Genomic DNA, 12644 nt, shown 5'->3' on the forward strand with positions numbered 1-12644 from the left:
TTGTGACGTTCTCTCTCATCTCTATCCGTCCACAGTCTCCGGTCACTCTGTCAATGACCACAGTTGACCACAGCACACCTGAGTAAACACTCTCCCCCACCAGGCTCACAAAAGGACAACTGAGCTGAGACAGGCTCTACAGGCTCTCTCCCGGTTACACCATGGTAGCCGGACCGGGCCTGTGGCCCAAGAGCCAAGACCTCTCTGAACTGCTGCAGATCAGACAAGACGCTCATTGTGTGGGAATGTGATGAGGAGGTATGTCGAAGTTTCCATGACATGGGTTTCTGAATAATCTGCCCCTTTTTTTCCCACGTATTCTCTGAATCTCTCAGTATCACTAATGCAAGGGGTAACAAACGATACGTATATATATTTTGTTTTGATGGCTGCCTCTAGAGAAATGGCATAGACGTTAGCGTGGGATTCATGTTCACACCGGAGAGACCCTGAAACCACAACACAGATTTTTGACCGTTTTGTGGGTAAAACCATAAATTGATATTATGCAAGCTATGCCATCTGTAGCATTCAGAATATTTTGTTTTAGACACAAAATCACATTGAGAGCAGCATTCTTTGATGTGGGATGCTTATCACTGCAGCAGTTAACCATGTAATCTTTAATCAGTATCAGAACACAAATACCGTCCAGCTGAGTGTAACCACTAGTGGGGGAATATGATTGCCATTGAATTAGAAAACAACAGTACAATGGGGAATGGATAAATGGACAGATATGAACCTGGATAGCAGTAAATAACAAATGAACACCACCATATCTCATCTACAACAGCGATCAGTGAATGAACCCTTAAAACTGTTCTTGATAATCAAGAGGACTCAGGGGTTCTGGAGGCATAGTGCAGCTCAGTTTCTGCTCTACAGAACGAATGCCTGATTTCAGATATTAGATATGGTTTGAAGAGCTGACAGTATGATTGCTTTGCCTGGCGAGGCCTGGAGACAGCTAGACCTAATTAGATGGCTGAGAATGCTAAGACAACCTATGAGGCCACTGTGACAGGGATGTTGCTGCTGGGAGTCCCTCAAGGATCTCATTCAAATGGAAACATACCCTTGCACTCGTGCGCACAACTGATACTAAGTTAGCTATTCTCATATTTTAAAAAAGCCCTCTATCAGGATATACTTTAGGCTTGTAGCATTTCTGTGCAGTATATACGATGTTGTAACATTTGGTTTTATATATGTTACCATAAGATGTTTTCTTATATTTTTGATGTTTCATACATGTATATAGTTGTGTATTGTAGTAACATGAGGGATGTACCAAATGTTTGACATGACTATGAAATGAAAACTAAACATTCAGAAACTTAACTAGCAGAGGGCTACATGCAACCACTGCAGTGGTTTTAGCACTTGGGCTCTCTTTAATGATGGAGTAGCAGCGCCATCTTTCGTAAAAATAGAATAGTAGTAAAACTGTGATTACAGGAAATGTGAATTGGGGGATTTATTGAGCCTATTGTGGAGTTCTTTTTCCCTGCATGTGTTCAACTCTAACTGGTCTTGATGCACTACGATGCCATACCAGCATTAGTAAAGCTGCCTTTCTGAACAGTGTTTAAAGGTATTGACAGGTGTTGTTATCCAGTCAATAAAACACATATTCAACCAAAACTGAAAAAGCAATCATAGACGGCACAGTCAAAGAATATATTCATCACACAACACAAATTAAATCATAGTGAAATCAAATTTATTATATTTTGTAAAGTCAAGCCATTAAAAGGCAGATTAAGTACAGTAGTATCAGATATGATAATGTAACTGGGGATATACAATACATGAATTATAAATGAGAAATGTATATAGCATGTCCTATTGAATGCATCCAGACATTGCTGCAAAATAACCAGTTTTTGGTCATATTCTTGTACACAATGACAAACTACTGTTTGGAAAAATCTGATTGAAAAAAAAACCACACACAAAAAACACCTTTTCCAGAGTTTAAAGGCATTACCATCTCTAGTTATTGTGGACGCAATAAAAGTTCTGAAGCCTCACGAGGTCATGTCATATCATTTCTCAAAATATAAAACAACAGCACCAATAAATGAAAATAAGAAATTTTAAAAAATCAAGAAAAGAAACACAGCAACCATTAATACTAAAATATCAGTCACAGTTGAAGTTAGCACTGATCATTAGCACCATACTGTAGGTCATAGGTGTTGGGTTTTGGTGAAAAGGACAGGGGCTACATTTTGAATATGGTTGCTATAATTTGCTGTCAGACTAAGAAAGTGCTACTGTGCTGGTCTAGTTTTCCCCTGAAAAATGTACTTTAAGTTTCTGATTATCACTAAAACACTCTTAGTATCTATCAAAAACCTAGTCAAAGACTAAATATAGTAAATTAAGACAACTGTTCAGTTAGCTGCCAGGCTATTTTGCTTCATCTGTAATATACTTATGTATTGTAGTTGTCTGAGTCCCATAAAACTGCCCTCTGACAATGTAAACTGTGAACAGTCTTTGGTTGGTACACTACAGTATATAAGGATTTGATTGCTTTATTTGGTGGAAGCAGACATAGGAGTAACCAGAATTGAAAATATGTCAGACCTTATGTTATGGACATGAAGTACAGGTGTAGTTTCTTGTCCTGTTGAAAGAGAGGCCAGAGTTCACAGGCGACTAGCTGTGAGACGTTCAGGAGACAGGCTTCTTTTGCTGTTAAATGCCTAAAAAAATATAATAATGTTGATTATACCTACAATTGTGGAGTAAATTAAGCTTAAAAAAATTCAATCAAATAAAACAGAGATTTGGAGGTACATACCCTTAGCGCCATTGGTGTGAATGCATGTTGTTAAGTGGAAAATGATACATTTGAATTTGAAATAAAACTTAATTTGCGTATCTGATCAATATTAAGCCCAACGAAACGTAAGGAAATTACTTTTGTGACCAAACCCCAAACTGTGCCTGTGTTTCAGTGTGGCTGGTTGGACTGTCAGATATTATAAAGACTTACAAGACTGCGAGTTGGGCTGAGAGAGCGAGAGCGCGCAGGGCTGGCACTCCTGCTCCGGCTCTGGCTTCTACTCCACTGCAAAAACAGGCACATCACCAGTAGATGCATGAGCCTTTCCATCTAATGTCATGCTCTTACATTAATCTCTAGAGCAACACTTGAATTAACAATGCTATTTCTGATGTAATATTCATTCAGTACCAGAGCACCTCTTCTAGTGACAGCCTCGCCCTTCACTATTACAGCATTTCCTTCCACCAAGGCCGGCCACACATGGTACATCACCAGAGGAGCAGTGAACTCTGAGTCATAGCTACGACAATACCTGTCAGAGAGAGAGAGGGAGGGGAAAACTATGAGGGAGAGCTATGAGTGTGTATGTGTGAGTGCTGTGCGTGTGTGTGCGTGTGTGCGTGCGCGTCTGTATTTGTGTGTGTGTGTGTGTGTGTGTGTGTGTGTGTGTGTGTGTGTGTGTGTGTGTGTGTGTGTGTGTGTGTGTGTGTGTTGAGGGTGACATCTACTGGTACAGACATCAAATAACCGAGGTGATAGGCTGCAGTTCATAAGGCGCCGCTGTAAACTGATTGTTTGGAAATGTAACATAAGTTCATTTAAACACTATATAATTAAAGTACATCATAACTGACCAAATGAACACCACAGTTTACTCTCTAAAGACTTTCATTAGGGCCAAATTGCTGTAAAACAAAAAAAACAAAAAAACTGGGCAGCCCTAATACAGGATTTAGACACAGTATTGTATATTGGACTGACTTGTTGTCATTGTAAAGTTCTCCATCACTGGCAAAGGCCAAGTCTAGTGGGGGGTCTAGAGTCTGCATGGCAAAGGCCACCCTGCATGACTCCCTGATCAAGGTACTGATGAGGACAAAGTCCACTTCTGGTGGGAAGGAGATCCGAGGGTTCACATTCATGGCATTGACCACACCCTGGGGAGAGGAAATACACAGTCAGATACACCTTTTGTTAAGTGTCAAAGTACATATCATTGGTTCATAACTCATGCAGAGGACAAATCAGAGAGGAATTTAGCCTTACATTAACACTGTCCTGCACATCATATAGGTCCAAATTTCTGACGATGTAGTCCACAGCTGCATCCTCTAGACTTTCCGGCCCAAAGTGGGATGGAGACAAGGTCTTTCTCACACGCAGCTTGAACTGACGGTAGGCTAGTTTTGCTGTCTTAAAGGATTCCTAAGAGATGAAAACACACAAAAAAAGCAGCACTTTAAAGCAAAGCATTCTTTACATCACCAATCAAATACAACCCTGATCTAACTTTCATTTTTTTCTGTTCATATCTACAGGTGGCTTCAAAATAATTACAAGCATACCACGACAGCAATGAAGATAATTTTCTGGACCATCTCTAAATCAACAATGTAGCGTCGAAGCAGGGTCTGGGCCTCCAGACGCTCCACAGCATACAGGTCACTGAAGCGAGATACGAGGCGTGCATGGCGGGAGGAGTTAGTGAGCTGGGCTCTGGTGGGTGACTCACTCCTCATGGGGCTAGAAGAGCGGCTGATTCTGGGCAAGGGGCTCGGAGAACGACTTCTCACCAGCCTGAAAGAAGGGAAAAGAAAGGAAAGAGAAACATAAAAACTACATCATCATTTAAGACATTGTTCTGTGTGGCAGTGTCAGTTTGTGTATATCCAGTATTTGCATTATTGCACTTGGTATACGTGAGTACCTCTCCTGCAGCATGGCCTTCTCTGTGTTCAGGTAGGACACTTCATCTCTCAGCAGGCGAATCTGATGCTCGTTGTCATCAAGAGCATCCAGCTTCTTCTTATAAATCTCCTCCTGCTCATGTGCGGATCGCAAACTGACACACAGACACACTTCAAATCAACAGAAATGTAGATATATTGCATCTGAAAATGAGTATATTACTGTGACTGTAACACCCACTCTGCCTTCAGCTGTAATATTTCATCTTCAGTGGCCAGCAGAGTGGTTGCCGATTTGCTCTTTGTCTCATCCAGTTCCTTCTGCGCATCAACCAATCTGTTAAAACACATGATCAGAAAATGTAATAGTATGTTTCATGTATTTCAATACATGTAATTCAGGCTTCAAAGAGATAGGATGTAAAGAGAGAAAAAACGTGTGTCCATGGACTTGTAGCCATACCAATCATCTATCAATTATATCTATACAAAAGATGTGCAAGTTAAGTTAGGAAACTCTGGCTGGCTGCAGTCCATTACCACAACTCTCCTGTTTTGTGCCTAGTCAGTATACACATGCTGTCTATATTTGTAAGACTCACTCTGTTCTAACAGAGTCCAACTGCGAGCGAGTGGAGCACAGCTGAGTCTCCATCTTCTGCATGTCTTTCTCATGGGAGGCAGAGAGCTCCCTGATCCTCCTGTCCTTTTCCACTGAGTCCTGATAATAAACACGTACAGTAACTACAACAACAGAATGCCACGATAGAAGAAAAGAGATTTGAATTATTTTAACATAGTCACATTTTTTTTTTTCTAAGAAGTTGTGTTACACTAAATTAATATTATTTCAATGCATGTTAATGAGATATTCTTTCATATAAAAGATATAAAATCACCTGGATGAGCTGTAGACTGGTGTCATCAGTGACCGAGGACCTTGCCATTAAGAAACAGGTTCCGAGCCATGGCAGCAGGCGTGTTTTGAGAGTGTCCACTCCAGCATAGTGTCCACCTGATTCATGAGGACAGATATTTAAAAAACAGAGTATGTGTTTAATTATTCATGTGCCATTATAACCTGGATAATGCTTTATAGAAGAAAACAAAGTCCTAAACTGCAAATGTCAAGCTTACCGTAAGGCTTACCTTCAGCAGCTGTGAGGTTGAGGATAGCAAACAGCTGGCCCTGGATCTTGGCGGTTAATTCAATCAGCTCACAACATCTATTCAGATTCTGGTCACAGGAACTGACCTGGGAGGATGAATATGGCAAAGAAAATATGCCAGTAAACAAGACGAACCTTTGCTGTGTGACATGAGGTGACGGGGGAGATGACTGTAACCACTCTGTCAGTCTTTTTTTTTTTTACATTAAAAATCATAAATCATTTAAAATTGTACAATGTTACAGGCTGTATCATTTAAGCTTGCTCTAAGTCCATAAATTGACTGTTGTGTGCATTAATAGTAAAACCTGCGATTAAATATTGAGGTTATACTATAATTAGGTTATAGCTGAAGTGTTGACCAATTGCTTCCGGTCTCTGTGCCAAGCACTGCTCCAGTGGGCTTTCTACCGGCCGGAAGTAACAGGACGTGAACTATCTTACTACTGAAGTAAAAGATCTTTGGAATAGTCCGACCGTAGCCATGGCGACTGGCGTCCATAGCAACCAAACTCTACCCCCGGGAAATCAATGTAATCTAGACAAGTGCATTCCTTTGCTGTAATGTTTTAAATAAATTCATGCATTTCCAAAACACTGCGTTTCAATTGCGTTATCCACAGCTAATATAATAATAGGTAAAAAAGTCTCCATTTTACTAGAAATACTGAAACACTAGCCAGCTGACAGGAGTAAACAAAGCCATTAATAATTTCTAGAGGAAGAGTGTAACGTTACCTGCAACCCTTTGACCAAAACTTAAATTTCGAGTATATATAGATGTAACTTATAGCCACTAATTCAGGAGATAACCATCCTGGAACAGATAGCTAGACTGGCCGAAGACAGATTTAGGTCGGTCAATACCTATTGATGAACTTACATTGTAGTCTTTGTGCCAGCTCTCAAGCTTGTCCTGTAAGACGCTGAAGGAAGATGTATTGGTCAGTCTCCTTAAAGTGTCGGCCATATCCGTCCACAATAACTAATCCTCGGAGGTTTAAAAATGCCCCAGGGAAAGGACAGCGGCCTTTAATCTGTGCGGGGAGCACAGAAAAAAAATTCCTGTCCTGGCAGCTCTCTCCACCTACGACGCAGATGCCAAGCACCGCCTCAGTCGTGGTAACCGAGCGAGTGGACGAGCCGACGACCGAACCACGCGGCGCTTGAACTCGCGACGGGTGAACTACGAGCGCGGCCCTCCCTCAGTCGGTCCTCTGCAGGTTTCTGCTCTCCAGTGATGAGAATACGATGGTAATGTCACACCGACGGCGCGCAGAGTAAACCCCGCGGGTCAGTTACACAGATATGCTGCTGATGTGACTGTGTTGGATTAAATCCGATTATAATGCAGAAGGCCATACTAAATTGAATTACACGTGCAGGGAGTGTTGTTATATCATTACAACATCGAGACACCAGAACAAGTAGCCTAAATTGATCACCGTGAGTAATATTACCCTCAAACCAAGAACAAGATGCGGAGTACTACAGACTGGAGGCAAGCAGCACAACAACTATGTAGTATAGTATATAGATACGGTGACGATGCCCATTTGCCTAGGCATGTATTCAATGTAGGCAAAATAGTAATAATAATAATTATTATTATTATAATAATAATAAAGTTAAGGCCGAAAACATAATTCAATCCATACACTCTCCAAATCTGCAGTCGCCACACACTTTTCCCACACACTCTAGGTTTTCTATGAATCTGCTTCAATCTGCTGTATCATTGAGAAGTTAGGTGTTAAAGAATAACACTTAAACCAGTGCCTTTAGTTGTTCGAGCTAGCTGTTTTAACTTAATGTGGTTTGTGAGTTTTAAAAAAAAATGCTGCGTCCAACAGCCTAGAAGGAGAGCTTGTGGAATTCGCATTGAGTCCTATGTAATGGTCGGTTTGGCAGTTTACCTATGGAAAATATGAATGGACATGTTTTTTCTATTTTAAGATCTTTCTGTCATTGGTTGGTTGAACTTGGAACGGACCATCTTTTATTGTGACGGGAATGTCTCCTTTTTCGACACGCGCACTCCAAATAAAAATGCCCTGTGTTTGCTCTCGTGCGGCTTCTCGTGACCTTTTTTTTTTAATCCATAGTTAATTACTGCTCATTCAGTAATTCACACCACAACCAGCTTTTTCACCTTCGACTGCGAAAAGTGGTATGCCCCCTGTCGCTCTGCAAGCAGGAGAGGGAGGGTCAACATGGCGTCTGAACAGGTCCGTTATGTCCAATATTTGCTGTTTCTTGCGTTTTACTCCGTTTTATCCTCAAACGTTCGTTAAAACGGTAATGACATATACTCCCGAGTAATAAGATTTAAACAATTATAAATGTTTGGGGCTTTGTTGTAGGCCCTAATATTAATGTCAGTGTAGTAAATACTGGCCTCCGCTTCGTTATTATGGGCAGCGTTTTGGAAATAAAAATGCTATTATTTACGCACTTTTAGGCCCGCTGTTTGACAAGGACGTAAAATGGCTAATATGGAGAGCATAGACGCTGTATGATAATAAGAAAAATTGAGTTTATTTCCATTTTCACTGCTAAATTAAGTGCAGTTTATTTTTAGTCGTGGCCACAGACAGGGAGTCGCGGGGCATTTAACAGAGATGCATTCCAACGCAGAGCACAAGAGACACTGAAAATAAGTAGGGACTCAAACCGTAAGTTTGTTATGGCCATGGGCACTACATGTAGATAGGTGGAGACATTCATACACGAAGAAAGACAGTTTTACTAGTCTGAGAGCGAAATGCATGAAAAACAGCACAGCTATGTGTAAAATACCCTGAGTGTGAGGTGAATGGATTTAAGCATGGAGGTGGAAATTGGATTTTAACAGGTCAACCGGTCTGTCTATGTAGAGGGTATCATGGGACTATAAAAGTATTTGTAAGGAAATTGTTATCTTTTGATGTGTTAAAATGAATTACTGATTGTTTATTGTACTCTAAACTCCAGATTTTAGTCTTATAAGATTGTTTTCCCTTCCAGGAGAGTTCCAATGGGCCAGTGAAGAAGTCCATGCGAGAGAAGGCTATAGAAAGACGTAATATCAACAAAGAACACAACAGTAACTTTAAAGCTGGCTATGTACCCATAGAAGAAGAGCGTCTTCATAAGACAGGGCTGAGAGGACGCAAGGGAAACATGGCTGTTTGCATCATCGTCCTCCTCTTCCTCCTTGCCTTAATTAACCTCATTGTGAGTACTACAAGCCTAAATGTTCTTGTCCATGGATCCTCTGCATTAGACTTTCCTGAAAATTATGTTTGACACCGAGTGATCTCTGTGTTGTTGCATGAACTGTGAATCATGGTCTTTTACTGTCTCTCAGATCACACTAGTAATATGGACAGTGATCCGTATTGGTCCGAATGGCTGCGACAGTATGGAGTTCCATGAAACTGGCCTGCTGCGGTTCAAACAGAAGGCGGACATGGGCATCGTTCACCCACTGCACAAGAGCACAGTAGGAGGCCGTAAGGACCAGGACCTGGTCATTGTTGGCAACGATAACCCAGTGAGAAACAGAGTATATTTACAATGAAGACTATGCCTTTCAAAAAATGGAAAATGACAAATTTTTTGTCGTAACTCATACTCTAAGAACTCTTCTCTTTTATTTTATTTGTGTTGTTCCAGGTTGTGTTCCAGCAAGGCACTACTAAGCTGAGTGTAGAAAAGGACAAGACCTCAGTCGTCAGTGATGTTGGCATATCCTTCACAGACCCTCGCACACAGACCACATTCTTCAGTACAGACTTTGAAAACCATGAGTTCCATTTGCCCAAAGGAGTCAAAGTCCTCAGTGTTAAAAAGGCTTCAACAGAAAGGGTGTGTATGTTGCTAAGAACTTTCTGAAAGCTGTAATAAAAAGCCATTCATTTATTATGTCAGTGTTTCACATCCTGTGCACAAAGTACTATCAGGGCCTAGGAGAATCTGAGAATCAGGGCTTGGGAATCTATCAATGCTGATAAAATCTAGTTTCAAGAAGATTCAAAGCTCTCATCATCAACAGCAGTGCTTTTACAGTGTTTCAATATTCAGATAATTCTCAAAACTTGAAGTTTGTAATTATGGAGTAGTCTTTGTGATAGCAGGTTTATGACAAAAATATATTTTAATTTAATAATAAATAACACTCATATGGAAAAACAGTAATGGAGTCTAAAGAGTATCCAAGGCCTCTGTATATGCTGTTTATAGTGTTGGCAAATGTGTCACTATTTGTCTCTGATTTTAGATCACCAGTAGTGCAGCATCTGACCTGAACATCAGAGGGGACAGCAAGGCTATTATTCGTGGTAACGAGGGAGTCAACATCATGGGCCGGACTGTAGAGTTCAAAATGGGTGGAGGCATCGAGCTCAGGGCTGTGAGTATGGAAATGTATTTAATATGATTTGCTGCGTAACAATAAACAAACAGTTGTATAAATACAGTGTAAAGCGGATGAAGAAGAGACCCTGAGAATACATAGATTATGGATTTTTCTCTTTGCAGGAAAACAGCATCATCCTCAATGGATCAGTCATGTTCAATGCCACACGCATCCCTAACTCCGCAGGAGATGTGTATTTCGATGAGGGTCAGGAGAGGTACAAGCTCTGCATGTGTGCAGATGGGACTCTCTTCCGTGTACAGGTGAAATATCCCAACATGGGCTGCCAGACATCAGATAACCCATGTAGAAAAGCTCACTAAGCGTCTGGACTGGAATCTGCTGTACCTCACCACTGAAGTCAGATTACAAATTTGCATATACAGGACATTCTATAGGAAATTCATTATAACTTGCAGATAATAATACCTCTGTAGTTCACCTGAAAAATTCTGTATTCTTTATTTTGTTTGCAAAGCAGGAATTGTGTTACAGATCGTTACCACTTGGCCAAAGATATTAACATACATGCTGAGGTATTTTTATTGTTCTGAAGATTTGCTTACTTTATTTAAACCTCATTATGCCATGTAAGCAGGTAACACTCTTATATTTAACATTATACTGTGGTTTCCACTGCCCATTGCTAGAAGTTGGAAGCTACAGTATACTTTTTGCCTTACCGTCCAGTATTACTAATATACATTCAGTTGGCAGTTTATTAGGTCCATCTAGCTAAAACTAATACTGTCTAATACAACAGTCCTGAAAAAAATCCTCCCTTCATGAAGGTTATCATGTTCAGTTTTTATTGAAATAATTTCAGAGAGGTGTTGATTCAAATGTGTGGTCATTTTGGAGGCTGCAATTTGTGGTGCTGCTGAACTGTACTGCATTATACAGAGAGGTGTTTCTGTTTTTAGTCTCCCCTCAGTGATATAAATAGGGTGGACAAAATAATAGAAACACCTGTCCTTATAATATCATACAATTCAACAACTCGAGTTCAATCCACATCTCCCTAAATCTGAACATTATTACCTTCATGAAAGGAGGATTTATTGCAGGATTGTTGTATTAGACTGCATTAGTTTTAGCTAGGTGGACCTAATAAACTGCCAACTGAATGTACAAACCATGTAGAGGCGTTGTATATGATTTTATTTGCTGTTCATTGTTCCTGGCAGCTGTGTTTGATATTTTCTTTATTATTTTTATTTACAAGTGTGAGACACTATAAGATTACAATGAGCTATGTAATACTTGCTGGTGAAATGCACAGAATTTGGGATAAACTGTAGTACATCCAGTAATGCTAAAGCAAAACAGGTCGCTTTCTACACATCTTGGACTGTCCATCATGCACATGCCAATGGATTTACAAGGGATGAGATATGATATATATATATATATATATATATATATGTTCAATGCTTTTTTACAGTGAAATAATACTGTACTACTATACTACTATTGAAAAAAAAATGATTAAGAGTGTTTTGCACTACTAAGTTACACTACAGATTAATGCAAATCTCTTTAAATGTTTGTGAATGTCAGGAGAATTTAAATCATCAGTAACTTGTTTGAAGCCTATGTTGAGTGGTTTGAACTTTGTGCAATACAGTATAAAAGATTTGACTTTTATTTTGCTTTGGATTGTCTTGTCTGTTTTATAACAGTACTGATGTCGAGAACCTTTGTTATTAATGTCATGAAGTAGTTGTTCTCCGAGCATTACAGACCTGACGTCTGTTGTGCAAGAATGGAGTGCTTTTGATTCACTAAATGGAAAACAGAAAAAAACGGCAACCAGCCTGATTTGAAATTACAACATTGCATTGCTATGTTTATTTCAATAAAGAAACATTGTCCTATGTGAAGCCTGTTATCATTGGTTTCAGTAAATGTCGAGAGAGATTATATGGTCATTTTAAACCATAAAAGAACACTGTGCCTCATGACGCTGTTTTACTATCTAATAGAATGCGCAGCCAGGTCATGGTTCTCTTCACCATAAATTTTCAGGACCAGTTATCTATCATACAGAAAGAGGAAAACGATGACAGTAAGACATTAACTAGACATGTAAATGATTGAATGAATTACAGAATGGCGTCTTTGGGCAGGTGCATATTAAGCTAGACGCAGCAAAATATACTTCAGACTTTGCTCAGAAACTGCTGGAGACAGCCTAAGTTAATACACTGAAAGCACTCTGGGTGTAAAAAGAGAGTCACAAGTTTCCTGTCAGCTTGTTGAAGAGTGGATACACAGGTGAGTGATGTTTTTTAACTGTATTAGTTTACATCATTAAAGTCTTAATTTTAGTCAATGAACTGCTATGTGATGAAAAATTCTGCTTT

General features: G+C 39.9%; 2 protein-coding genes across 4 annotated transcripts; one reads left to right on the top strand and one right to left on the bottom strand.

The window, feature by feature from the left end:
• Window positions 1-1805: 1805 nt before the first annotated feature.
• Window positions 1806-6859, bottom strand: spata18 (spermatogenesis associated 18). 2 transcript variants are annotated; one of them, XM_040129176.1, is made up of 12 exons: window positions 6763-6859; window positions 5860-5965; window positions 5610-5725; window positions 5313-5431; window positions 4952-5047; window positions 4731-4865; window positions 4369-4600; window positions 4070-4228; window positions 3785-3960; window positions 3212-3335; window positions 3011-3085; window positions 1806-2717 (listed from the first exon to the last, which is right to left on the bottom strand). In XM_040129176.1, exons 1-12 carry the CDS (start codon window positions 6847-6849, stop codon window positions 2661-2663), a joined length of 1482 nt encoding a protein of 493 aa, XP_039985110.1. In that variant the 5' UTR covers window positions 6850-6859; the 3' UTR covers window positions 1806-2660. The 2 variants fall into 2 exon arrangements, with proteins under 2 accessions (XP_039985110.1, XP_039985111.1); XM_040129177.1 differs by lacking the exons at window positions 5860-5965; window positions 6763-6859 and having other exon boundaries at window positions 5313-5454; window positions 5610-5682.
• A 1143-nt stretch (window positions 6860-8002) lies between these two features.
• sgcb (sarcoglycan, beta (dystrophin-associated glycoprotein)) lies at window positions 8003-11026 on the top strand. Of its 2 annotated transcripts, none has more exons than XM_040128889.1 (6): window positions 8003-8107; window positions 8886-9095; window positions 9229-9414; window positions 9537-9728; window positions 10141-10272; window positions 10401-11026. In XM_040128889.1, exons 1-6 carry the CDS (start codon window positions 8093-8095, stop codon window positions 10599-10601), a joined length of 936 nt encoding a protein of 311 aa, XP_039984823.1. In that variant the 5' UTR covers window positions 8003-8092; the 3' UTR covers window positions 10602-11026. The 2 variants fall into 2 exon arrangements, with proteins under 2 accessions (XP_039984823.1, XP_039984822.1); XM_040128888.1 differs by lacking the exon at window positions 8003-8107 and adding an exon at window positions 8109-8177.
• The last annotated feature ends 1618 nt before the right edge of the window (window positions 11027-12644 follow it).

Source organism: Xiphias gladius, chromosome 6 (assembly GCF_016859285.1).
Source record: "Xiphias gladius isolate SHS-SW01 ecotype Sanya breed wild chromosome 6, ASM1685928v1, whole genome shotgun sequence".
In the NCBI taxonomy this organism is placed as follows: Eukaryota; Metazoa; Chordata; class Actinopteri; order Istiophoriformes; family Xiphiidae; genus Xiphias; species Xiphias gladius.

Excerpts from the sequence above, each read along its gene's own strand:
- sgcb (XM_040128888.1), top strand. The coding sequence starts at position 8,115 with ATGTCCAATATTTGCTGTTTCTTGCGTTTTACTCCGTTTTATCCTCAA. Across the intron at positions 9,096-9,228 it reads TTGCCTTAATTAACCTCATT|ATCACACTAGTAATATGGAC; the intron begins GTGAGTACTACA and ends ACTGTCTCTCAG. Across the intron at positions 9,415-9,536 it reads TTGTTGGCAACGATAACCCA|GTTGTGTTCCAGCAAGGCAC; the intron begins GTGAGAAACAGA and ends GTGTTGTTCCAG.
- spata18 (XM_040129176.1), bottom strand. The coding sequence starts at position 6,849 with ATGGCCGACACTTTAAGGAGACTGACCAATACATCTTCCTTCAGCGTC. Across the intron at positions 4,866-4,951 it reads ATATTACAGCTGAAGGCAGA|TTTGCGATCCGCACATGAGC; the intron begins GTGGGTGTTACA and ends TCTGTGTGTCAG. Across the intron at positions 3,961-4,069 it reads ATGTGCAGGACAGTGTTAAT|GGTGTGGTCAATGCCATGAA; the intron begins GTAAGGCTAAAT and ends TCCTCTCCCCAG.